At 50.8% G+C, this 26321-nt stretch overlaps 2 protein-coding genes across 2 annotated transcripts; both read left to right on the top strand.

Moving 5' to 3' along the window:
* The first annotated feature begins 1992 nt into the window (after window positions 1–1992).
* WFDC5 (WAP four-disulfide core domain 5) lies at window positions 1993–8902 on the top strand. The gene is given in 4 exon segments (XM_023549889.2): window positions 1993–2077; window positions 8057–8194; window positions 8281–8447; window positions 8753–8902. Coding segments are annotated over 4 exon segments (540 nt in total).
* A 7067-nt stretch (window positions 8903–15969) lies between these two features.
* KCNS1 (potassium voltage-gated channel modifier subfamily S member 1) lies at window positions 15970–24744 on the top strand. The gene is made up of 5 exons (XM_064276430.1): window positions 15970–16126; window positions 17534–17811; window positions 19848–19986; window positions 20736–21892; window positions 24274–24744. The coding sequence occupies exons 1-5, from the start codon at window positions 15970–15972 to the stop codon at window positions 24742–24744; spliced, it is 2202 nt and encodes a 733-aa protein (XP_064132500.1).
* The last annotated feature ends 1577 nt before the right edge of the window (window positions 24745–26321 follow it).

Genomic DNA, 26321 nt, shown 5'->3' with positions numbered 1-26321 from the left:
GTCTACTGCAGAGTGCGTGGAGGCTCCCAGACAGGCCTGTACTTCCTTTTTGAAATGAAATTTCACCAGATATATTCAAAGCCTGAAAATTGATCATGCTCTTTGAGCCAACATTTCTACTTTGAGAAATTGACCCTAAGGAAACGGAGATGTTTGCCAAACTATATGCAAAAGATTGCTAACACAGCTTTATTTATGAGTGAAAAATTGGAAAGACCTACACATTTTGCAATATACATTTTGGCACATCGATCTTACAAAATCCCCTGTACCCATCAGAAATCATAATACTGGAGAACATGTCACGATATAGGAAAAAACCTACAAAATAATCTTAGTTGAAAAAGCATGTCTTCAATGAACATGTGTAATTTGTAATCAGGGGGAAAAAATAGCTTCATAAGCTTTTCCTCTAAAATAAAGCTGCCAAGTGGGGGGCGGTCAGAATTTCAAAAGTACTATCAGATCACAGAAGACAGGGCCCCTCTTCTCCTGAGGGCTTATAAGGCAGCATGAGGGATTCAAGTTAAACCTTAAGAAGAACTTCCTGACTCTAAGGGCTGTCCTGGACAGGAATGTGTGAGTGGATTGTCACCTTCCTTTCTCAGGGCCACATGAGCTCCTGCCCTGCTTCCAGGGCTCAGGAACTGGATGGGAATCCTGTGGAAGCCATGGCAGAAGTCCCAGATTAGTCAGGAAGTAGCTGTGTGTCCTTGGGCCAGTCCCCTCCCATCTCTGGCCCCCAGTTTCCTCATTTTTCAAATGCGAGGGCGTAGAGGAAGGACTTGCTCACCTCCGGTCCTGATACAGTACTATGCCTCTCCAGAGTTTCTGTCTGAGGCCCCTTACCAGCACCCCCGTGCTCTTCCCACACCAAGTCCAGGTGCCTCTCCTCTGTCAAATGCAGAAACCAGCATAGCAGATGTGAAATCCAAGGTGGGGTCCGTGACTGAAATGATTTTTTTTTTCCCTCATATCCCTTAGGGCAAAAACCTGTTGCTGTCCAGTCGATTCCGACTCGTAGCATTCCTATGAGTTGGAATCAGCTTGATGGCAGTGGGTTTGGTCTTTTCCTATGAGTTGGAATCAGCTTGATGGCAGTGGGTTTGGTCTTTTCCTATGAGTTGGAATCGGCTTGATGGCAGTGGGTTTGGTCTTTTTTTTTTTTTTTTGCTTATCCCTTAGGACCAAGGAAGGTAGCCCAGAGGCCACCTATCAGAGACCCCAGCCAAACCAAAACCCATGACCCACAGGCCCCAGACAGCTACAGCAGGTCCAGGCAGGGGGCAGGTCTACCTGATGCCACGGGAGGTGATCTCACCAAAGGCAGAGTGGCCTCCCTGCCGTCCATCACAGGGGCCAACAGGAAAGGACCTTACTAGGTGTTGTCCTCACCGGGGCCAGCCTGGGCCAGCCTTTTCCAGCAAGGAGCTCTGACCCTAATCCCTAATGCTATCTCCCTTCCCAGGCATGCAGGAACCCCTCCTTGCCATTCCCAAGCTGACTTCATATCTCCTGCCTGAGCCATTGCTGGGGCTTCAAGCCCCTTAAAAAAAGTTGCCTCCGAGAGGATTGTGACTCACGCGACCCCGTGTGAATGCTTAACCATTTGTACCAGCAAGGACCCGAGATCTAGAAACCTACAAAAGAGGGCATCTGTTTCAACCATCCTCTCACCCTTTATACAGATGAAGGAAACTGAGGCCTAAAGAAAGACAAAACTTGCCCGAAATCACAGTAATACAGGCAGGACTTGATCCTCGTCCCCCAACAGCCAGGACATGCTTCACCCTGCCATCCGGTCTTGCACAAGCACCCCCTTGCATGGAAGCCCTTGGGTAGTGGGTGGGGCCAGGATGAGACAGACAAGTGCCACTCCATCCATGTCCACCTCCTCTCTTTCCTCCCCTGACTCAGCTGCTTTAGCCTCCCCAGAGGTGTTAATTTGAAGGCCCACGGGCACTGACCTTACTAGGTGCCCAGGGCAGAAACATGAGGGCCCAGAGACTCTTCCTCCTGGTTGCCCTCCTGGCTTTGGGGAGCCAGCTGCCTGCTGCCTCAGGCCGGAGGAAGGGAGGTGAGTGACGGTAAGGTGGCTGGGAAGTTCACCAGGGGTCCGGGGAAGCTTCCAGCCCTGGGTCAGAAGTTGGTAAGAAAGGGAATTGAGTTGAAAACGAGACATACAGATAGAAAAACCCTGTGAACAGATTATGGAGTCACCTCTGAAGGGCTTTACCCATCTCCTCTGGGAAACTCTGGGCTGGACTTGGATCCTCAGCTCCAGAGGCCAGGTAGAGAGTAGGGGCCTGGTGAAAAGCAGGCAATGCAGTGAGTTTACATGCGTGCGTGCACGCATCTCTGGATATGGGGACACCTGCCTTCTAAGTCTTCCTGCAGCTTGTGTTTTTGCGTCTGGCAGCCTGCCTGTGTCTGTGAGTATCTGAACGTGTCTTCTGCCAGTTTCTCAGTGCTTGTCTGTGCCTGCATAACCTTCTGAGTGAGTGTGTGTGTGTGGACACGTGCACACACACTTCTCTGTGTATACGTGTGTCTTTGAGCCTACTGGTCTGTGTTACTCTCTGTCAGCACATGTAGACTTAGGAAAGAGTGCACACATGTGTGTTTGAAGTTGTGTGCCTATGTGTGTGTACATGTGTGTCTCTCTGTGCCTCTGGGGGGGTGCTGTCCGTGCATGCTGTTTTGTGGTTGTACCCACAGAGGTGTGTCTGGATCTGTGGGCCTTCACAGCAGGATGATGACCCTTTCTGTGATGGGCTTTCTCTGGCCCTCCCCATCCTCTCAGTGCAATCTGTGGAAGGAACTGGAGAGTTGAGTGGGGGCACGGTTTCTGGAGTCTATTGGGAAGAGGCTCAATCACAACAGAATCCCCTCCCTACCCCACCCCTGAAAGCCTGGGGCTGGCCTGTTGACAGGTGAAGGGGACGAAGCCACCGGAGAGGCTAGACAGGTGCCTACCCACGTGGGTGAGGCCTCCTCCACCATCCCCTTCTGGAGCTGGAACACCCTGTCCTACATTCACAAGTGCAGCCTTGGCTCTGCCTTGAGGGAAGGGGACAGTAATTGGGACATGTCCCCCTCTTCCACAGGGTCTTGGGGAGTGGTTCACTGCATCCTTTCTTCCACCCAGCCCACATAAGCTTCCTCAGAGACAGGGGTCTCTCCCTGGAACGTAAGCACTTTGGAGAGGAGGGTGCTCAGAGACACCCTGGGCTGAGGAAGGAAGGAAGGCACTACGTTCCCAGCCCAGGTCTAGTCCCAAGGCCCACTGGGATTCCTGAATTCCTGAGCCATGAACACTCCTTGCTGCAATGTTGTGAGGCTGGGACTATTCTCATCCTCATTTCACAGAGGAAGTAGAGGCACGGTGAGAAAGCGACTTGCGCAAGGCCAAAGACTAACTCTGAGCTAGTGTCAAAGGTGGCATTTGAGTATAGGTCTTTGGAATCAGGAAGGCTCGCCTCCCCAGCTCACTCCTTGTAAAATGGGATCCGATGCCTCCCTCAGGGTTAAATATGTCTTGAGTAATTACAGGACCTCCAAAGGCCTGGCATACAGTTGGTACTGAGTAAGTGGATGATTTGGGGGGCACTGGGAGGGCACTCCCCGATCCTGAGCCCACTCAGAACCTCTCTGCAGACCCAAGTGTGACATGCTGTATGTATGTCTGATACATGCGTATCTCCTGCAATTGACCCCATCCCCATCCTTCCCAGGTTTCCCTCGCATGAGGCATCTGCCCTGGCTCGCGGGGAGACAGGGTTGAGGCAAGGACAGTCTCGGTTTGTTGTCTGTGAAAGCACAGCCAATTCTGTTTATAAGTCCCCCTCCCAACTCACTCAAATGTCTGAATGTCTGATATAAAGGGCATGGCACAGCCCCTGGTGTGCAGTAAGTGCTTATAAGGTTTTGGTGAATATATCTGTATCTGTGTAGTCCTGTGCATGTCTGTGTGTCTAGGAATGTGTACGTGTGTATATGTCTCTGCTCATACACACGCTTATATATATGACAGTGTATGTCTGAATGTGTATGTGTAACTATCTGTGCACACATCCATGTGCGCAGGCATGTATGCTGCTGTTGTTAGGAGACATCAAGTGGACTTTGACTCACAGAGACCCCATGTAGCAGCAGAACAGCCCCATAGGGTTTTCTGGGCTGTAATCTTTACGGGAGCAGATCGCCAGGTCTTTCTCCCACAGAGCCGCTGGGTGGGTTCCAAGCACTGACCTTTAGGTTAGCAGCCGAGCACTTAACCATTGTGTCACCAGGGTTCCTTGTTGGCAGTATATATGACAGTATATTTCTGTACTAGACTATATGCATACTTCCCCGTTCATATATATAAATATGACTGTGTCTGTGATTATACATATATAATCATCTGCATGTATGTCTGAATGTGTGTACATACTTGGTTTATCCATATGAAACTGCTGTTTTTGTAGATCAAAAAAAGGTGAATATTAGCAATTCCATGTGGTTAATTCTATAGCTAATTTTGTATATATGTCTAAGTGTGCTTGTATGTTTGATTGCATATTTGTATGTATGTCTGTTTGTAGAAATATACATATTTAACTGTGTCTGGGTATGATTGGAAACCCTGGCGGCGTAGTGGTTAAGAGCTACACTGGCTAACCAAAAGGTGAGCAATTCAAGTCCACCAGGTGCTCCTTGGAAACCCTATGGGCAGTTCTGCTCTGTCCTATAGGGTCACTATGAGTCAGAATCAACTTGATGGCAGTGGGTTTGGTTTCGGTTTTGGTTGGGTATGATTATTTTATTCTCTGAGTCTACATATCTATGGGTGGAGTCCCTGGGTGGTGCAAACAGTTAACCACACTCAGCTGCTAACCCAAAGGCTGGAGGTTTGAGTTCCCCCGGAGGTGGTCTCTGAAGAAAAGCCTGGCAACCTACTTCTGAAAAATTAGCCACTGAAAACCCTATGGAGCACAGTTCTGCTCTGACACACATGCCATGAGTCAGAGTCAACTCGATGCAGCTGGTTGGTGGTATAGCTGTATGACTGCCTGTGTGTATGCGACTGTGCTTCAACGCATGCATCTGTGATGGGGAACCTAGCTTCAGTGCCTACATCTGTGACGGGGAACCTAGCTTCAGTGCGTACATCTGTGATGGGGAACCTAGCTCCAGTGCGTACATCTGTGATGGGGAACCTAGCTCCAGTGCGTACATCTGTGATGGGGAACCTAGCTTCAGTGCCTACATCTGTGACGGGGAACCTAGCTTCAGTGCGTACATCTGTGATGGGGAACCTAGCTCCAGTGCGTACATCTGTGATGGGGAACCTAGCTCCAGTGCGTACATCTGTGATGGGGAACCTAGCTTCAGTGCCTACATCTGTGATGGGGAACCTAGCTTCAGTGCCTACATCTGTGATGGGGAACCTAGCTTCAGTGCCTACATCTGTGATGGGGAACCTAGCTCCAGTGCCTACATCTGTGATGGGGAACCTAGCTCCAGTGCCTACATCTGTGATGGGGAACCTAGCTCCAGTGCGTACATCTGTGATGGGGAACCTAGCTTCAATGCATACATCTGTGATGGGGAACCTAGCTTCAATGAGTACATCTGTGATGGGGAACCTAGCTTCAATGCGTACATCTGTGATGGGGAACCTAGCTTCAGTGCGTACATCTGTGATGGGGAACCTAGCTTCAGTGCGTACATCTGTGATGGGGAACCTAGCTTCAGTGCGTACATCTGTGATGGGGAACCTAGCTTCAGTGCCTACATCTGTGATGGGGAACCTAGCTTCAATGTGTACATCTGTGATGGGGAACCTAGCTTCAATGCGTACATCTGTGATGGGGAACCTAGCTTCAGTGCGTACATCTGTGATGGGGAACCTAGCTTCAGTGCGTACATCTGTGATGGGCAACCTAGCTTCAATGCGTACATCTGTGATGGGGAACCTAGCTTCAATGCGTACATCTGTGATGGGGAACCTAGCTTCAGTGCCTACATCTGTGATGGGGAACCTAGCTTCAATGCGTACATCTGTGATGGGGAACCTAGCTTCAATGCATACATCTGTGATGGGGAACCTAGCTTCAGTGCCTACATCTGTGATGGGGAACCTAGCTTCAGTGCGTACATCTGTGATGGGCAACCTAGCTTCAGTGCGTACATCTGTGATGGGGAACCTAGCTTCAATGCGTACATCTGTGATGGGGAACCTAGCTTCAATGCGTACATCTGTGATGGGGAACCTAGCTTCAATGCGTACATCTGTGATGGGGAACCTAGCTTCAGTGCGTACATCTGTGATGGGGAACCTAGCTCCAGTGCGTACATCTGTGATGGGGAACCTAGCTTCAGTGCGTACATCTGTGATGGGGAACCTAGCTTCAATGCGTACATCTGTGATGGGGAACCTAGCTTTGGAGGGAGGGTTAGGAAAGGCAGGTGGACAGAGTTGAGGGTGACTTCCCAGACCCTTTCACTGTCCCTACACACTCCAGGCTTTTATTCCCACCTCCACAATTTGCCACTTGAAATGCCAATTCTCATCCCCTTTCCTTAGCTGTCTCTTCTCCAAGGCTCAGTTCCTGCCCCTCCTCCCAAAAGCTCTCCCTGACTCCATCGCCTGGCCCACCCATCCTGCCCCAGCCCATTGGGTGCTCCCGGCTCTGCATTCAGGCAGCTTCCTCTGGCCTGGGCTTATGAGTTCAGGACTAAACCCTGGGCCTCAGGCAGTCTCCCAGGTCCCATCACAGCCCGAGCCTGGGGAGGAGCCACTAATCAGAGTAAGGGTGCCCTCACAGGCTAAGCCACTCTTTCTCCAGCTGGGGGCAACAATTCAATTCAAGCCAACCCAAACCAGCAAATGAAGTTGAGCACTTACAGTGTGAGGAGGGTCCCTACGGTATGTGCACCCAGCACCCAGGCAGGGGCTGGAGGCGGGAAGGGGGACACAGAGGTAAAATCCCAGCACTGGATCCAGCTGCTGGGTGGCACTTGAACCCTTCTCAGTCGAGGTGAAGGTGGGCATCCAGCCCCTTTCCCGACAGTTCAGCATTGGCCAGAGCAGAAGGTAGAAGTGGGCAGAGGAAGCACTGCGCTGGGAGATAAGGATTCAGATCCCAGCCCAGGCTGTGTGGGTCTGCCCAAGTCACGGCCCTTTCAGACCTTGATTCCTCCCTCTAAGTGGAGGGAGAAACGGAATTCAAGCCTTTGGTGTAAACTCTGGAAATGCGCCCAAAATCCTAACAAGAGGAGTGGTTAGTCCAGCCTGGGACAGAACATTCTATAGCTGTTCAGAAAAACACCTCAAAGACTGAGTTAATACTCCATGCCTGAAACAATGCCACTTGTGACAGTGACGAGCACCACACGATGCAGATGTGCCCACCCGAGGCCACGTGACAAGCCTGGCAATGGCTGACACACAGGTGAGGCTTGATCTCACATCAAAGTCCTTTCTTTCAGATGTGCACAGAGGCCCTGGCATTTTGCACCAAGCACTGTGCTAGGGACCAATAGTCAGCAAAGGAGACATGCTCACACAGCCTCGTGCCAAGTGGGTACCCAGACACACAGATGCAGAGTGACAGGCTCTGAAGGAAGGATGCTGTGGGAGAGTATGGGTCAGAGGGAGGGCTGATCTAGTCAATCTGGGGGGACGAGAGGTCTCCCTGAGGGCGTGAGGTTTTTAGTTGAGACCTAGTGAGCTGGCCAGGTGAGCTGAGTGTAGGAGAGAGTGCCAGGCAAAAGGCAGACCAAAAGCAAGGGCCCTGCAGAGGGAAGTGGCTTGGAGTAAGTCAGGAGCCACAAAGCAGAAAGAGTGCCAGAGAGATGGGCATGGCCTTCTATCATGTGAGTTTCAAGCCCTGGGAGGTGCGTGTCAGCTTTCCTTTCAAGGACAGAACACTGAGGTTGGAGTAGTAAGAGACTGGCCAAAGGACAAGCAAGAAGTAAGGGGTGGAGAATTCGGATGTGTTTCCCAGGCCTGTGCATATTACCTAACTCTGAGCATGTCTAGGTGCAAGGTTTGGGGGTTTTCTTATAGAGAAATCAGGGGGCTGCCCACCAGACGACGGGCCCTGCCTATCAGTGCCTGACCAGTGTATGGATGACAGCCAGTGTCCCTTCCGCAAGAAGTGCTGCTACCGAGCTTGCTTCCGCCAGTGCCTCCCCAGGGTCTTTGGTAGGTGCCCCCCAACCACCTTGCTGACCCCCACATCCCAGGACCAGCAGGCATGGGCAGGGCTCACCCAGGCCCCTGTGTTGCAGTCAAGCAGGGTCGCTGCCCCAAGGACCGCCTGTACTGCCTGAGCCCCACGCAGCACCTGTGCCATAAGGACTCGGACTGCTCAGGCCCCAAGCGGTGCTGCCACGCAGCCTGCGGCCGGGACTGCCGAGACCCCGCCAGAGGTATGGCTCCTGTGTGCATGGGGTAGGTGCCTTCCGCCTCAAGCCCCAGCTTAACAAACCCAACATGATACTTCCCCAGAAGCCAGGTCTCCCTGGGACCAGAATTGGGGTGGGTAGGGGCAGGAGAGTCCTGTTAGGATGTGAGAGGAGCTACGGAGCCTTGGTTCTCCTACTGGGCTTGCTGTGTTACCTTCACCACCCCCTAAATTGCTCTGGGCTTCAGTTTACCCTTTTGAAGATGGTTGGAGAGTGCTGCCTTGGTGGGAAACTAAGCCCAAACCCAGAGCCCTACCTTGAGAGGTATTAACCCCTTCCTTCTGTCTCTCCTCAGGCTAATTCTGGTTCAGGATCCATGGCTCTGAACCTCAGGGTGGGGTTCCCAGGAAGAACAGGTGACAGCGGAGAGCCTGGGACCCTGATGCCCAGGCAGCACCATGTCTGCCAGCAGAAGCTCCAACCCTCTGATCAAACACCGATCTGATGTCACTTCCTTGGAGTGGTGCTCACCCCCATTATCCTCCTCCTGAGCATCAAGGGTCTCAATAGACTAACCTCAAGGGAACTCCTTTCTGCCCACCACCTAAGCACCTTGTTCTACTGCCTCATGGAGCTTCTGGCCCCTCCTAACACTCACTGGGTTCCTTCTCATTCCTTTGCACACACTGTTCCTTCCACCTGAAATGCCTGTCCCCTTCTGCCCCTCCCAATTTTCTACTTGACCTCCAAGGCCCAATTCAGGCAGCCCCCTCTTTGTGGAGCCCTGAGCCCTCCTTGAGGCAGCCCGGCCACCTAAAACAAGTTCCAGCAGGGGTGTGGAAGCAACAGTCCGCTGACATACCCCATTCACGATTTTTGCCATGCCTGCAAAACGCCAACGTGACAATTTGTGTACTACCTGTACTATTATTTACCCTAATGGTTTTCTTTAAAATAACTCACTTTGGTATACAAATAAATTTATTTCAAAAATATATATATCACTGCTATAAATGAGATAGTCAAGACCACCTGCCACAAAGAATGTAACAGTGACCATAAATACATGGAAACAGTTAAGTTCCATTAAGGTCAATTATGTCAGATTAAACTATATTAAATGTTATTAAATTCTAGCTGGTTATTGCCACCTACCAAGACTATGAGCCTGAGACCTACTCTCTGTCTCTGCTTTTAGAAATGAACATTAAAAAAAAAAAAGTTTCCATCGAGTCAGTGCCGACTCATGGCAACCCCACGTGTGTCAGAGTAGAACTGTGCTCGATGGGTTTTCAATGGCTGATTTTTCAGAAGTAGATCACCAGACCCTTCTTCTGAGGTACCTCTGGGTGAACTTGAACTCCAACCTCTCAGTTAGTAGTCGAAAGCGGTAACTGTTTACACCACCCAGAGACAGTAAGAAATGAACATCAGCAAGGGCTAAAGTGGTGTTAAAGACATGGATCTCTAAACTGAGACTTTCTCCCTGGTGTAATCAGAAGGGTTGAAAAGAGAGCAATTATCTCACTCCAAGAGTCAATACTGTGCAACGTTGCATCCAGACGCACTCTGAGATCACTTCAATTGCCCCACACTTAGGGAAACAGTGCCTGAGCTGCTGGGTATGGCAGACCGTGTTGTTTGGCCCCAGTTACCCCTTCCTCCCCATGCTTACCACGGCTTCCCTGTGGGAAAGGTGTACATCCCCGCCCCAATGATTGGGGCTTGGCCATGGGACTTGCTTCGGCTAACGGAATGTGGGTGGAAGTGATAGCGTGCTAGTTTCAAGGCGAGGCACTGGCCTTCTTGGAGCTTCCACCCCCTACGGTGAGAGCAGCATTCTTCCAGGGCAGCTGGTCTCAGGGTAAGAGACACGGGGCACAGGCCTGACGCTGAGCTGTCCCAGCCAATACTCCAGATTGGGAGAGAAATAAATGTTTGTGGTAGGAAGCCACTGAGATGGGAGGGGGGTGTTCGTTACACAGAAGCATCAGGATAAGAGCTTGACTAGTTCAGATAATGAATATTAGCTTCTAATGAGTGTCTGTGCCCCACCCATGCCATTCTGCTATCCCATAATCCTGAGGAAGATGGGCATTGTCATTCTCATCTGATAATGAAGAAGTCAAAACTTTGAGATAAGTGACTTGCCCAAGACCCCACAGCTGAGAAGTGGTCTAGCCAGGATTCAACCATACCACATTCCTTTTTACTCATTGCCATCAAGTCGATTTCAACACATAGCAACCCTACAGGACAGAGCAGAAGTGCCCCACAGGGTTTCCAAAGAGTGCCTGGTGGATTTGAACTGCCAACCTTTATGGTTAGTGGCTGTAGCTCTTAACCACTACCACCAGGGTTTCTCGTTCCCTTTTAGATAATAACAAATTCAGTACAAGCTAACAATTATGGAGCAATTACCCCAAGCCCACCATCCGTCAGTTTGTCATACTGTGGTGGCTTGTATGTTGCTGTGATGTTGGAAGCTATGCCACCAATGTTTCAACTACCAGCAGGGTCACTCATGGTGTACAAGTTTCAGCCGAGCTTCCAGACTAAAAAGGCCTGACAATCTACTTCCAAAAATTAGCCCATGAAAAACCATGTAGATCACAATGGACCATTATCCGACTCACTTGCTTTGGACACGTCATCAGGAAGATTCACTTGCTGGAGGAGGATATCATGTTTGTTGACAAAGACCGTCAGCAAGGGTGAGGGAGACCCTCAGTGAGATGGACTGCCATAAAGGCCTTAACGGTGAACTCAGACATGCCAGTGACCCTGAGGATGACATAGGATCAGGCAACATTTTGTTCTGTTGTACGTAAGATCGCCATGAGTCACAGTCAGTCAACTGGATGGCATCTATCTATCTTTCTATCTATATACCCTGTAGTAGGTGTCATTTTAATTGCCTTAAAGGTATAATCTCATCAAATTCTCCCAACCTTACTAAGTAGGTTTTATTATTTTTCCTCCTTTCGCATATGAGGAAACTGAGGCACAGAGAGGTTAATTTGGCCAATGTCATACAGCTTATAAGCAGTAGAGTTGGGATTCAAACCCATCAGTTTGGCCCCCAGAGTCTACATTCTTAGTGACACATTAATTAAATTCTTTCTTCGAAGATTCCTTCCAGGTCTAAAGACTCAGTTTGCACATATGAAAAATAGGGATAACAAAGACCCAAGAAGGTTAAGTGATCAGTCTCAATTCTAGGCAGCTGGAATCTAGGCCTGCTGTGCACAGCTCACTCTCCTCGGCTTCTTTCCTGAGAGGCTTCAGGGAGAAAATTAAGGGGCTTAGCAGGAGGCATCCAGGTAAGCCATTTAAGACTTGACTGCTAAAGGAGCCCGTGGCTATCCTGGGGCTCTGAGTTCTGAGCTAGCAGCAGGATGTGGGAGGTCACAGGGTGTGGCTTCTCTGACTATAGGTGGCATCATCTGCATAGTCTGTCCTAGGCGTTACCTGTTCTGCTTCCTGGCTCACTATCTGTACCATCTATGGAGTGCTGCTCTGTCCTCAGCTACCAAACCCCAACCCTGCTCCATTTCTACTGCCTATCACTGCCCTTCTAGTAACTCTCCTAGGTCCATTTCAGGCTCCAACCTTGCTTTCCTCCACTCGCTTATTCAGTAAATCTTTGCTGAGCACTTAGTATATGCTCTGGGTCCTGCTTTCACAGAGCTCATGTACTAGCGAATAAGACAAAGCCCCTGCATGGTATGTGAGGGATGGAGAAATCCAGGAGGCTATGGGGGCCCAGCTTGGAGTCCCTAGGCCATGCAAACAGTTAATGTGCTTGGCTGCTAACTGAAAGGTTGGAGGTTTGAGTCCATCCAGAAGTACCTTGGAAGAAAGGTCTGGAGATCTACTTCCAAAAAATCAGCCACTGAAAACCCTATGGAACACAGTTCGACACATGTGATGAGGTCACCACGAGTCGGTATCAACTGGATGGCAACAGGTTTTTGTTTTTTACCCTTCAGTCATCAGTTAAGATCTGCTGGTGGGCTGGGACTCTTTAGACTCTCCTTGTATGCAGGCATAGCAGCCTTGGGGAAGCCCTTTGACAAAGAGATGCAGGTGCTAGCTGTCAGAAGGGAAAACATACCAAGAACCAGTATGTGCAAAAGTGGTAAAGGGATCCGAGGGGACACGGGCAGAGCGCTGACATCGCCTGCTACATGGATGAGAGCCACACAAGCCACACACTAAGAATGGTGTGAGGGGAAGTGAGAAGTAGCCTGGGTCTCCAGTGCCACGCATAAGCAGCTGCACCAGCCCTGCCCTCCCTGCCCTGCCCTGTCCTAAAGAAAAAAGAAGTATTCCCTCTGGTTAGGCCATCACAGTTCAGCTTCTTTTCCTAAAGCTAAATTCAATCCTAACTGATAGCCAGTTAAGCACTGAACTACTAACTGAAAGGCTGGCAGTTCAAACTCACCCAGAGGCGCCGAGGAAGATAGGCCTGGCAATCTGTTGCCAAAAGGTCACAGCCATGAAAACAACCCATGATGTCACCATGTTTCAGAATTTACTTGATGGCAAGTGGTTTTTTGGTTTTTAACTGGTATGCCGGATAGAGGACAGGAAGAGTTGTTCACGGAGAGAGAATGGCATGTGCTAATCCTCTCCACAATCTTGAGAGGTAAGTGTTGTCCCCATTTTACAGACAAGGAAGACAAGGATCCAAGAGGACAGATCACTTGGCCCAAGGTCACACAGCAATTTAGTGGCAGAGGCAGGATTCAAACCCAGTGTATTAGTTAGCTATTGCCGTGTAACCAATTACTGCATACGTAAGGGCATAAAACAACATGCATTTATTATCTCATAGTTTCTGTGACTCGAGAATCCAGGCACAGCTTAGCTGGGTCCTCTGCTTCAAGGTCTGCTTTGTCAGCCAGGGCATGAGTCTCATCTGAGCCTCGCCTGGGCAAGGATCCGCTGTCAAGTTTGTGTGGTTGTTGGCAGAATTTCCAACTTCTCCAGGGCTGTTGGACTGAGGTGCTCATTTCCTAGCTGTTTGTTGGCCAGTAACTGCTTACATTTCCTTGTCTTTCTAACTTGCTTCATCAAAGCCAGCCAGAAGTCAGGATGTTACCTGACCTAATCATAGAACGGCACATCCTATCACCTTTGTCTTGTTCTACTCATTAGAAGTGAGTCAGTGAGTCCAGTCCATGCTCAAGGGCTGGGCATGAATACCAAGAGACAGGCATCATTAGAAGCTTCCTGCCACACCAAGGTCTACGTAATTCCAAAAGTGTCTGTGCTTTCTGCAACATCCAGCCTGCTCTTTAAGGCCAAGCTCAATGGGCTCACGTGGCCATTTCTGTCCAGGGACTGAGGCAGAGTCTGGGGACAGCCTGTGCACGGCACATAAAGGGTAAGGTAGCCCCAGAGGCCCCTAACGCACCCCTTCCCACTCCTGTCATTCATGAACTCATCTAAAACTTGGTCTACCTCTCACAATATGAGCTGGGGATGAAGCTAGATCCTGGCTTCATTCTCTTCTGCCCCTGGGAAATAGGTCTGTCTTTTCTCTTTTTGGGAACCACCTCTCCAGCTCTAGGAAGAACTACTGAGTTTTCGGTTAGTACAGGCTGCCTCAGTTTCCCACTAGTAAAATGAAAGCATTAGGCAAGAGGATCACTAAGCACCTTCCTACTCTAACTTCTTGCTCTGAGAGAGAAACTAAAATGGCACAGTCTATAGCTACGCTGTCCAATATGGTGGCCACTAGTCACATGAAGCTACTGAGCAGGTGAAATGTGGTTAGTCCAAACTGAGATATGCTGTAAGTGCATGTGGTAAGCAGAATTCTAAGATGACTCCCAAAGTCCCTGGTGCCTGTATAATCTCCTTCTCTTTGAGTGTGGGTAGACCTGTGAATGTGTCTTATATGGCTAAAGGGAGCTTGCCCCAGGTGGGCCTGACCTAATCAGGTCAGTCCTTAAAAACCAGAGTTTCCTTGGCTGGTCACTGAAGAGCAAGCCAGCACTCCAGGCTGTGCAGGAGAAATGAAACATCCATGTTGTGAACTACCCATAAGGGGCACGTGGCAAGGAACCACAGGCAACCTCTGGGATCTGAGAGCGGTGCCTAGGGAACAGCTGCAGGAAAACAGGGACCTCAGTCCTACATCTGCAAGGAAATGAATTCTGCCCACAATCTGTGAGAATCACAGCCCTGGCGGACACCTTGCCTCCAGCCCAGAAGTCTGAACAGGGACCCTGAGCAGAGGATCCAGCCATGTGCCATGCTCAGACTTCTGACCTACAGAAACCGAGATATTAAATTTGCATTGTTTGAAGCCGCTAAGCTTATAGTGATGTGTTATGCAGCCATAAAAAACTAATACACTAGAATGCAAAGGCAGTACAAAATGTGAAATACCTCACTAATAATTTATGTATTAATCAAGTATACAAGATAAATGGGCAACACCTGCCCAAAAGCAAAGACAAGAAGGTAGGAAGGGACAGGAAAACTGGACAAATGGACAAGGGGGAACAGGGGTGAAACACAGGGAGAGTGCTGACACAATGCAGGGATTGCAACCGATGTCACAAAACAACTTGTGTATAAATTTTTGAATGAGAAAATAATTTGTGCTGTAAACATTCACCTAAAGCACAATAAACCTAAAAAAAAAAACAACTTAGCAATCAAGACAAATAATATTTTAATGCAAAATAAAATTCTGATCCATGTTGCAATGATAATATGTTGAATATACCGAGTTAAATAAAATATAATCAAAGTTAGCTTCACCTGTTTCTTTTTACTTTTTTTTTAAAATACTGCAACCAGAAAAATTTTAATTATATGTGTGGCTCGCATTATATTTACATTGAACAGTGCTGGCCTAGAGGTCTAAGAAGTCAGTCTTATGAGCTCAGGTAAGTCACCTTGCCTCTCAAAGCCTTGCTTATCTGTGCGATTTGAATAATAATTGCACCTATGCCATTTGCAAGGGGCCCTGGTGGCATAATGGTAAGGCACTGGGGAAGCTGCTCTCCGGGAGAAAAAGCTGGCAATCTGCTCCTGTAAAGATGACAGCCTAGGAAACCCTTTGGGGGCAGTTCTACCCTGTCACATGGGTCACTATGAGTCAAAATTGACTGCATAGAACCTAACAACCACCACCCCATCTGCTACTTAAATGAGATGAGGCTTGTAGATTACTTGGCCCAAGGTAGGTACTCAATAAATGTTTTATTATCATCAGGATTAGTTGTCAAATAAAAACAAATCCAGATTTAGACAGGGAGAAGCTTCAGAAAGAAAGAGGACTGCAATAGAGAGAGTGTCCTCATCTCAGAAAACAGAAAACGGATTTTCTTTTATAGGTAAGGAGGGGCAAGCAGCTATAAGCAGAATCTTTTAAGGGGATGCCAGACAAGCAATCGGCTGCTAACCAAAAGGTCTGCAGTTCAAATCCACCAGCCGCTCCTTGGAAACCTTATCAGGCAGTTCTACTCTGTTCTATTGGGTCACTGTGAGTCGGAATCGACTCGACAGCAACGGGCTTGGTTTCGTTTGGGTTTGGACAAGCAAGGGAAAATGACCACTGGGGTCTTGCTGTGGTCAGCTGATTCCCAGGAGAAACTGAGAATCACATTCCACTTTTTTAGCGCTTGCTCCAACTTGGAGCAAGCAGAGTTCAGGGGCTGTAGGAAGGAGAGAAACCTGACCAAGTTTGGTCAAGCCAAATCAGAGGGTAAGACATGGGCAACCTTGGGTCACAGTAGTAATACTACTTGTAAAATAGTAATCCTTTCTTGTATTGAGTCTCCAGTGCCCTCTCCCCAGCCGGGCACACATGCTTGGCTGCTGAGCAATGTGTGCTTGCTGATTACACAACCTTTGTGAAGCTCTTTCACACAAGCTCTTCCTTTACCCTCAGAACCCTCCTGGAAGGTGAGAATTTGGGCCCCATTGGCAGCTGAGGAAATGGAACCTCAGGGGGGAAATGCTGTAGGCTTCCCAGCCAAGAAGGGGAAGAGCCAGGACATGAGCCCAGCTCGGTGAGAGCCTCTTGGCTCACAGGGTGGAAGAACGTTCTACGAAAAAACAAAAAATGCTTTACCATCGTGGATTCCGACTCATAGCAACCCTACAGGACAGAGTAGAACTGCTCCAAAGGATTTCCAAGGCTGTAACCTTTTTTTTTTAACCTTAACCTGGAAACCTTGGTGGCGTAGTGGTTAAGTGCTATGGCTGCTAACCAAAAGGTTGGCAGTTCAAGTCCACCAGGTACTCCTTGGAAACTCTATGGGGCAGTTCTACTCTGTCCTATAGGGTCGCTATGGGTCGGAATCAACTTGATGGCACTGGGTTTGGTTTGTTTTTTTTTAACCTTTACCTGTGAAAACCCTGGTGGTGTAGTTGTTAAGTGCTACAGCTGCTAACCAAGAGGTCTGCAGTTAGAATCCACCAGGCGCTCCATGCAAACTCTATGGGGCAGTTCTACCCTGTCTTATACGGTTGCTATGAGTTACAATTGACTCCACCGCAGTGAGGTTTTCTTGGTATTTGTTTGTTTGTTTGTTTGTTTTGGAACCTTTACCCACACAGCAGTTGGTGGGTTCCAACCACCAACCTTTCAGTTAGCAGCCTAGTGCTAAACCACTGTGCCAGTTCTCCCGCTCCCTAATTCAGACCCCAGTGGCAGCCTTGGAAGACGTGAGTTCCAATCCTAGGTCCACAGCTCCTAGCTGAATGCCCCAAGCCAGTGACTGGGCCTCGTGTGTAAGATGGGGGACCAAGGCACCTGTCCCTGTCAAGTTTGTCAAGAATGAAAGAGAGAATTCACCTAAAGCTGACTGCCACACACACTAAACGCTCCGTTAAGGAAGCTATTATTACTGTCTGGAAATCCTGGTGGCATAGTGGTTAAGAGCTAGGGCTGCTAACCAAAAAGCCTGCAGTTCGAATCCACCAGGCACTCCTTGGAAACCCTCTAGGGCAGCTCTACCCTCTACTACCCGGTCGCTATGAGTCTGAATCCACTCAAGGGCAATGGGGTTTGGATTACTTGTTACTGTTGTTGTTCCTTTCCCAGAGAAGCTTTCCCTGAAAGCCCTCTCTTGGGGGATCCCATCCCTGCAATGACCCCTGTCCCCAGGTCCCTGGTCTCCAGACACCAGCCCCCCCCCCACCAAGTCAGGAATAGAAACCACCGCCTCCGCGGCATCCCTCCCTCCCCCGAAGCGGCCCGGCAGCGATCGATGCGGCCTCAGCCGCGGGGGACCGAGGGAGGCCAGCAAGGAGCAGCGGCGGGGCCTCCGACAGCAGCGCGACTCTGCAGAACCGGGCAGAGACAACACCAGGCGCGGCCCATGGCTCCCAACCTCGGCGCCTTCAGGGACTGACGCTCAGGGCGCCTGGAAGGGGCCGCGACAGGTAAGGGATGCCCCTCGGGTAGGGGCGTGGTCCGGGAAAGGGGTGGAAGGAAGGTTGACTGGGGTTCCAGTGACTTCCCCCTCCCCGGTATCCCCAAGGAGGGAGCCATGTGGGGAGGATGACTGCGTTTCGGGGAGACCGAGGCAGGCTCTTTGCTGATCTGTAAAATGGGTTAAAAAGCCTGTAGGGATTAAGCAGAATGCAGTGTATGGTGCCCAGTGCTGTGACCCACACACACCAAAACAAACCAACCAACCCGTTGCCATCGAGTCAATTCCAACTCATGGTGATTCTACAGAACAGAGCAGAACCGCCCCACAGGGTTTCCAAGGAGCGCCTGGTAGATTCGAACTACCCACCTTTTCATTAGTACCTGTAGCTCTTAACCACTACCACCAGGGTTGCCTGATCACACATAGTGGAATTCAAAATAAGTGTGTGGAGACTGGAGTCAAAAAGTTTGGTTTCTAATCTCAACTGTGCCATGGACTAGCTGGGCGATTCTGAACAAGCCACTTAATCTTCTTAACTGTCCTTCAGATTATCCCCAAGAAATGTTTGTTGAATTAATTACTCCATTTCCTGGAGCAGGAAAGTGAGTTCCAGAAAGAGGAAAGGGATTTGCCTGAAGTCACGTAGCTAGTGGGTGATGGAACTGGATTAGAAACCTCCTCTTCTGACTCCAAGTCCAGGTGCAGGGGTGCGAATGGAGCTGCATCACACGTGCATTTAATATGCACCATTTATATGCCAGGGACCATGCTTCAGATAAGCACCTTGCATCATTTAATCCTCATAACTTCATCAAATCATAAAGTATGGTATTCCCCAGTTTACAGATGGGAAACTGAAGCTCAGAGAGGGGAAAGGACCTGCTCAAAGTCACATAGCTAGTAAGAGGCAGACTCGGAATTTGAACTCAGGTCTGACCAGAGGGAAATACAGGGGATTGATTTTTACAGAGCCCCTACTGGGATGCAGGGGCTTTGCACATTTACTCCTGTGAGCCTTCACCGGAGGTGCTATTATTCCCGTTCTGTAGATTACAGAGCTGAAGCCAGAGCGGGGAGGAGACTGGCCTGAGGGTTCACAAGTGACACAGCCAAAGACAGAACGCTGACTTGCCTGACACCAAGCTCAGAGTAAGCGAAGGGCACCCCACTTCCTGCCAGGCACTGGGCCAGGTGCTTGGTGACACTCAGTCCTCACATCAGCCCAGGAAGCAGGCATTACTGGGAAGCAGGCATTATTGAACCCACAGTGCAGATGAGACACTGGAAGGCAGGGGGTGAGCCACTGGCCCTCACTTCCAGCAGAGTCAGGAGTCGGTGGGCAGTGGAAGGATCTTGCATTTCTTTAATATCCACTAAAGCCATAATTACCTTAATCCTCCAGCGATCCTTGGTGGTAGGTGCTATTGTCTGCATTGTTCAGATAAGGAAACAGGCCTGAAGGACAGGCATCTTCCTCAGGGCCCCAAGGTTCAACAAAAACCCACTGCCGTGGAGTCGATTCTGACGCACAGTCAGCCCTATAGGACAGAATAGAACTGCCTATAGAGCTTCCAAGGCTGTAAATCTTTTGGAGCAGACTGCCACATCCTTCCTCCTAGGAGTGGCTGGCGGGTTTGAACAGTCGACCTTTTGGTTAGGAGCCTCCGGGCCTAACCAAAAGCAGTCACCAGGCCTCCTTTTAAGGTGCAACGAGGGAGAGATACACCCAGGTTTGCCTGACTCCAGAAGACAGCGGAAACAGGTGGGTAATTTCAGAAACCTATTCTGTGAAGCAGGCCTGATAAAAACATTCGGTCATTTAATCTCTTTAACCACACTGGAGGTGGATATTTTTACTCTGATTTAACCACACTGAGAGGTGGTATGGCTTGACAAGGTCACACAACAGAGCCAAGGTCCAAGGTCAGGTCTGACTGACTACAGATGCTTTACAAGGTCGAAGCTAGTGGCTTTCTGACTTGAACATGCATCAGATCACCCTCCAGGCTTGTTAAAATACTGGCTGCTGGACCCCACTCCCAGAATTTCTCATTCATTAAGTCTAGGGCAGGCTGCCAATCTACACCTCTAACAAATTCCCAGGTCATACTGATGCTGCTGGTCCGGGGAACACACTCTGAGAACCGTGGGACTAAATTCATCTTCCCGACAACCCCGAGTGGTAAGTACTTCTATTCTCATTTTGCAGTGGAGTAAACTGAGGTTCAGAGTGCTAGCATGTCCAACATCCCACAGTAGGTCTCTGGTTTATGTAAATCCAAGTTTGCCTGCAAAAGGGAGACATATATGAGCACCTACTAGGTGCTATGGAGCCCTGGTGATGCAATGGTTAAGCGCTCGGTGGTTTCAACCCATCAGCTGCTCCCTGGGAGAAAAGACCCGTCTCTCTGCTCCTGTAAAGATTATCTGCTCCTGTAAAGATTACACCCTAGGAAACTCTGGGGCAGCTCTACTCTGTTCTATAGGGTCACTATAAGAAGGAATCTATTCAATGGCACACAACAACTACAACAGGTGCCAGGCCATTCTGCCATTTATCCACTTACATAATCCTTCAAGAAAGAGTTCAGCATGTTTTTTTACAGGCGGAAAATGAAATGAGACGGGGGAGGGTCAGTGATCTGGCCAAATGGGGGAGGGAGAGAGAGAGATTAAAACCCAGGCCTGACTTTGAGTTCAGAGGACATCTGTATACAGGCGATTCCCATAGAGCCTCCAGCATCTCTGGCTGGTGGATATTGTTGTTGTTACGTGCCGTCCAGGCGATTTTGACTCATAGCGACCCCATGTGACAGAGCAGAACTACCCCATAGGGTTTTCTAAGCTATGATCTTTATGGAAGCAGATCGCCACGTCTTTCTCCCACAGAGCCGCTGTATAGGTTCAAACCGCCAAACTTTCGGTTAGCAGACGAGCGCTTAACCGTTGCACCACCAGGGCTGGTGGATGAGGCCCGGGACTTTAACCTGAACCTCCCGGAAGAGGTCGGAGATCGCCCTCAACTCACCCTTCTGACAGCCGCAGGCTGGCGCTCAGCAGCCACTGTGAGGGTGTCCCATGGCCCCCGCGCTGCAGTCTCCTGGCGGCGAAGGGACGAGGTGCTGCGTGTGAACGTGGGCGGTGTGCGCCGGCGGCTGAGCGCGTCCTCTGTGGCGCGCTTCCCGGGCACACGGCTGGGCCGCCTGCAGGCCGCGACGTCGGAGGAGCAGGCGCGACGCCTGTGCGACGACTATGACGCAGTAGCGCGCGAGTTCTACTTTGACCGGCACCCGGGCTTCTTCCTGGTCCTGCTGCACTTCTACCGCACCGGCCGTCTCCACCTGCTCGACGAGCTGTGCGTCTTCGCCTTCAACCAGGAGGCCGACTACTGGGGCCTGAACGAGGGCGCGTTGGCCGCGTGCTGCCGCGCACGCTACCTGGAGCGTTGCGTGGCGGGGCCGCACGCCTGGGACGAGGACAGCGACACGCCGAGCAGCGTGGACCCGTGCCCAGACGAGATCTCCGACGTGCAGCGCCAGCTGGCGCGTTACGGCGCGGCCCGCTGCGGTCGCCTGCGTCGCCGCCTCTGGCTCACCATGGAGAACCCGGGCTACTCGCTGCCCAGCAAGCTCTTCAGCTGCGTCTCCATCGGCGTGGTGCTCGCCTCCATCGCCGCCATGTGCATCCACAGCCTGCCCGAGTACCAGGCCCGCGAGGCCGCGGCCGCGGTGGCTGCTGTGGCCGCGGGTCGTAGCGCGGAGGAGGCCAACGACGACCCAGTGCTGCGGCGCCTCGAGTACTTCTGCATCGCCTGGTTCAGCTTCGAGGTGTCGTCGCGCCTCCTGCTGGCCCCCAGCGCGCGCAACTTCTTCTGCCACCCGCTCAACCTCATCGACATCGTGTCTGTGCTGCCCTTCTATCTCACCCTAGTGGCAGGGGCTGCGCTCGGCAACCGGGGCGGCGCAGGCGGCGAGGAGCTCGGAGACCTGGGCAAGGTGGTGCAGGTCTTTCGCCTCATGCGCATCTTCCGTGTGCTCAAGCTGGCACGCCACTCCACGGGGCTGCGATCACTGGGCGCCACACTCAAGGTAGGTTCTCCGAGGCAGGATTGGAGGACGGCAGGTGTAACCACCCGGCAGGTTAGCAGGTGAAATTGCATACAGGCCTACCGTGTCTAGGCACACAGTCAACTGAGACGGCCTCCTTTGTGCCAGGCGTGGGGCTATTTTACACCCAATCAGACCCAACAGCCATGTAAGGAAGGAGTTATGTCCGTTTCCCAGGGTAGAAAACTAGGGCATAGCTTTGCTTGTCTTTCTTAAAAAAAAAAAAAAAAAGACAAAGGTCACTTCTGATATAGGTGTCAAACATCATATAATATACAGCAGAAAAATATGCAAAGCGGGAAGCTAGCTGGCTTCTCTCCTAGAGCCTTTTTTTGGGCATTATCAGGAGCACAGATAGTCACAGGTCACCCTTAATAGGCTAAGTCTAGCAATAGCCCAGGAGCTAACACTCACTAAGCACTAATTCTGTACCAATTTCACAGCCATTATCGATCCAGTCCTTAGGACAACTTTCTCAGGAAGATGCTATTATTAACCCCCTTCCTGTAGATGAAGAGCCCGAGGTTCAGAGGGTCAACTTTTTAAAGCGTCCTTGCAAGGTCTGGTACCCTCCTTGTGCCAGGCAGGCCCTGTGCTGGGGTGAAGCACAGCCCTGGAGAACTCACAATTTGGAGGGGTGAGGTTAGCCTGGGATGGGGAGGAAGGCAGAGCAAACAGCCGTGCCAAGGCTTGGAGGTGAGAGAGGTCAGGCAGAATGCTGGGAGGAAGGACCTGGAGGAGGGGGGTGCCAAGATTGGTGAGTGGGACAGGGTACTGAAGGGCCGCGGTCTCAGCCCACTGTTTGGGCCCGTGATGGGTTTAAGCAGCGGCAGATGCTATTGTCATTATTTTGTAGGTGTTGAAACTGACGCTCTGAGAGGTGGCAGGATTTGTCAGAAGTCCCTCAGTGAGTAAGTGGCAGAGCTCAAGGAGAACCCAGCTGTGCCTGACTCCAGCACCCTCATGCTTTCTCCTAAAGCTCACTTCAACCCTGCTAAGAATCTCTAGAAGGTGCTGAAAGATTCCTCCCATCCCATGGCTTAGGGAAGCCTCTTGCCGGCCCTCACAGCAGGACTGCCAGAATACTGGACACAGGCAGGGTGTCTGGGCATAACCTTAGTGCCGATGGACGGGTGCTGGGAATTGCATTAGCCAGCTCCTCTGAGCTCCGCGTCTCTGCAGAGAACATCCTTCTGCCCCAGAACTCTCCTCTGCTCCCACCATGCCAGGTGCCAGAGCTTGACTGGACCAGCTTTATTCTGCAGAGAGGGAGAAGAGCATTGATCAGGGCTGCGAGGGTCCAAGATGCCCTAAGACCACCTTGCCACTTAAAGTGAGGCCCCTGACCAACAGCAGCTTTGTTGTCATCACCTAGAAGCTTGGTAGAAACGGAGATGCTCAGGCCCTCCTCCAGAGGGCTGAGTTAGGTTCTGCCTTTCAAACAAGATCCCCAGGTGATTCTTTTAGAGGCCCTGCTCTGGACTCAGGGTTCTCAACCTCAGCACTATTGACATTTGGGGCTGCAAAATTCTTTCTTGTGGGAGGGTGGCCCTGTGCATTGTAGAATGTTCAGCAGCATCCCTGGTTTCCACCCACTAGACGCCAGTAGCACACCTGTCCCAGTTGTGACAACCAAAAATGTCTCCAAACCCGTTGCTCTCAGGTTGACTCCAAGTCATAGCAACCCTAGAGGACAGAGTAGAACTGCCCCATGAGGTTTCCAAGGAGCAGCTGGTGGTTTTGAATTGCCAGCCTTTTGGTTAGCAGCCACGCTCTTAACCACTGTGCCACCAGTGCCAGATGTCCCCTGGGGCACAGAGTCGCCCTCAGTTGAGAACCACTGCTCTAGGTCTTGGTCTCAGGGACAAAGCCCACACTCATAGGCAGGACATCCTATGAGGGGTCTAGGGAGCACGCATCCTTTTCCCAGCTTCCTCAGGGGGCAGAAAATATTCAGTACTTGTCAGAAATGTGATAGACCAGTCAAAATACATGAAGCTAACTCTGCATTGTGCAGTATAAGCTGGTTTACTTGGTTCTGCAACAGCATAAGAGCCATAAGCTTTTCATTCATTGGCCGCTGCCAACAGTGTCTTCTGCGTTAGGAAAAAAACAATTGTGGCCTAGCAGGCACCCTGGAAAACAGAAATTAGGCCTGTGTTCCAATGCCCTGGAGTCTTGCTGCCTATTATAGTTAGAAGATCTTAGTTTGAAGTCAGGGAGCTGGGTCGTGGCACCAGATCTACCTTCCAGGGTGGCTTTGGGCCTGTCCCTTCTGCTCTCTGAGCCTCACTTTCCCCATGTGTCCACTATGAGGTCTGTATGCCCACCTGGCTCTGACGGGTTCCTGCATTTTCTTCCAGCACAGCTACCGCGAGGTGGGCATCTTACTGCTGTACCTGGCCGTAGGCGTGTCTGTGTTCTCTGGCGTGGCCTACACAGCTGAGAAGGAGGAAGATGTGGGCTTCGACACCATCCCAGCCTGCTGGTGGTGGGGCACAGTGAGCATGACCACCGTGGGCTACGGGGATGTGGTACCAGTGACGGTGACTGGCAAGCTGGCCGCCTCAGGCTGCATCCTGGGGGGCATCCTGGTAGTAGCGCTCCCTATCACCATCATCTTCAACAAGTTCTCCCACTTCTACCGGCGCCAGAAGGCCCTGGAGGCAGCCGTGCGCAACAGTGACCCCCGGGAGTTTGAAGACCCGCTGAGCAGCGTTGATGGGGTGTCAGAAGCGTCCCTGGAGATGTCCCATGAGACCTCTCAGGAGGGAAGTTCTGCAGACTTGGAGGCCCAACACCCCAGGGAGCCTCCAAACTCTAAGGCTTATTAAAGCCAGGGCTCCATGTCCCCCTTTCCATGCCCCAAAAATCAGCTGAAACAGAGCAGAGATTCCTCCCTAGTTGAGTTCTTCATGAGAGCATGGCCTGCTCAGGAGCCCTCACCCTGGCCTGAGAGATGAGACCCAGAGGCTGGGTCCCTTCCTCCAAAGGCCCAGGGCAAGTAGTGTTACCTGAGCTTCTGTGAGTCTGGAGAGTGACCTGGAGACCTTTATAAATGAAACTTCCAAGCCATCCATGGAGCAGGCATGAGCCAGAGGGGGAAGGCCGAAAGGATGCTCTTTCTGTGTACCTCCTATTAGTCATATATCACATTTGACCCTAGGTTGGAGGCTGAGAATTATCCCCATTTCACAGATGAGAAAACTGAGGCTCAAAGAGGTACAGCTGAGTCGCGTAAATGTCACACAACTAGAAGCAGTGGAGCCAGTTTTGGAATGCAGGCTTGTTGATCTGCCATGATCAGTGTATCTCCCACCCCTTTCTTCTGTCCTCACAAAGTTTGCATGCGGGTTTAGGGGATTCGGGGATCCCTGAAGTTGATCTATAGAGTTAGAACCGTCTGTGAGAGCAACGGAAAAGACCAGACAAGAGATTCAGAAGCAGGAGCCCTGGACCTCAGCTGTGTGTTCAGCAGGAGCTTCCAACACCAACAGGCATCAGCTCTGAAATGAGGCTTTGGAGCAAAGAGGAGAGAGCTGCCTCCTTAGCTGATTTGCAAAATTTGCTAAGCAGTCATATCCTGCAGCTTCCTCCCAAGACTGGCCTGAGATCAAGAAAATCTGAAGGAGCTCTTGCTGGGTTGCCGAACACCTGAGGTCTCCAGTGGGACCTGCTGTGTGAAGTACACAAGTCCCTGCCCCATCTCCAGATTCAGCCCACCTGTCACACAGTCACAATCTGTGACCCAGCGGGAGATGAAAGCCTAATGGAGCAGGGGAGACACTGACTTAAAGCCAGCTCACCTCTGAAATGTTGGTGGCAAGGAGCTGCCAAGCATGGACGCCTTCCCCTTCTTCACCTCCCTACCCCCAATCTCCAGTGCTACACTGAGTTTCCATCCAGGAAAATGCTCAGGAACTCCGGTCCCTGTTGGCCAGCTCTAGTTCCCCATCCTCAATGGGAGCATATCTCTCATATCACTTGCTGAGTCCCTTCTCTTCTTGCTTAAAAAGTGGGCAGAGGGACAGCTCCTGTAGCAGTTTGCGCATGCCGTTGCTAGAGCACTTGTCACTGTAGACATTGCCTGACTGGATCGCCCTGTCCCACCACTGAGCTTCAGGATGGGAGATGTCGTGTAGTTGACCCTTGGGCTTGGTGCAGAGTAGGCGCTCGGGAAATGTTGAATGGGCCAATGGTCCATCCAGCCTACCCTGTGCGAGCACTGAGAGCAAAGAGAGACCCAGCCCTCAAGAGGGGGTAGACAAGACTGAAAAGGAGGTCCTTGCAGTTCAGCTCCCCTTCTCCCTCCTTGGTTTTTGAGGCTTTTGCAATGATTTCCTTGTAGGCTTTTCATTCACTCATTCAGCAGTTATTGAAAGGATCATAAACTAGGGCTTTACACATGGCC

Source organism: Loxodonta africana, chromosome 24 (assembly GCF_030014295.1).
Source record: "Loxodonta africana isolate mLoxAfr1 chromosome 24, mLoxAfr1.hap2, whole genome shotgun sequence".
Lineage (NCBI taxonomy): Eukaryota > Metazoa > Chordata > Mammalia > Proboscidea > Elephantidae > Loxodonta > Loxodonta africana.
The sequence above is the reverse complement of the archived record's forward strand: the minus strand, read 5'-3'. Positions and strand labels throughout refer to the sequence as shown.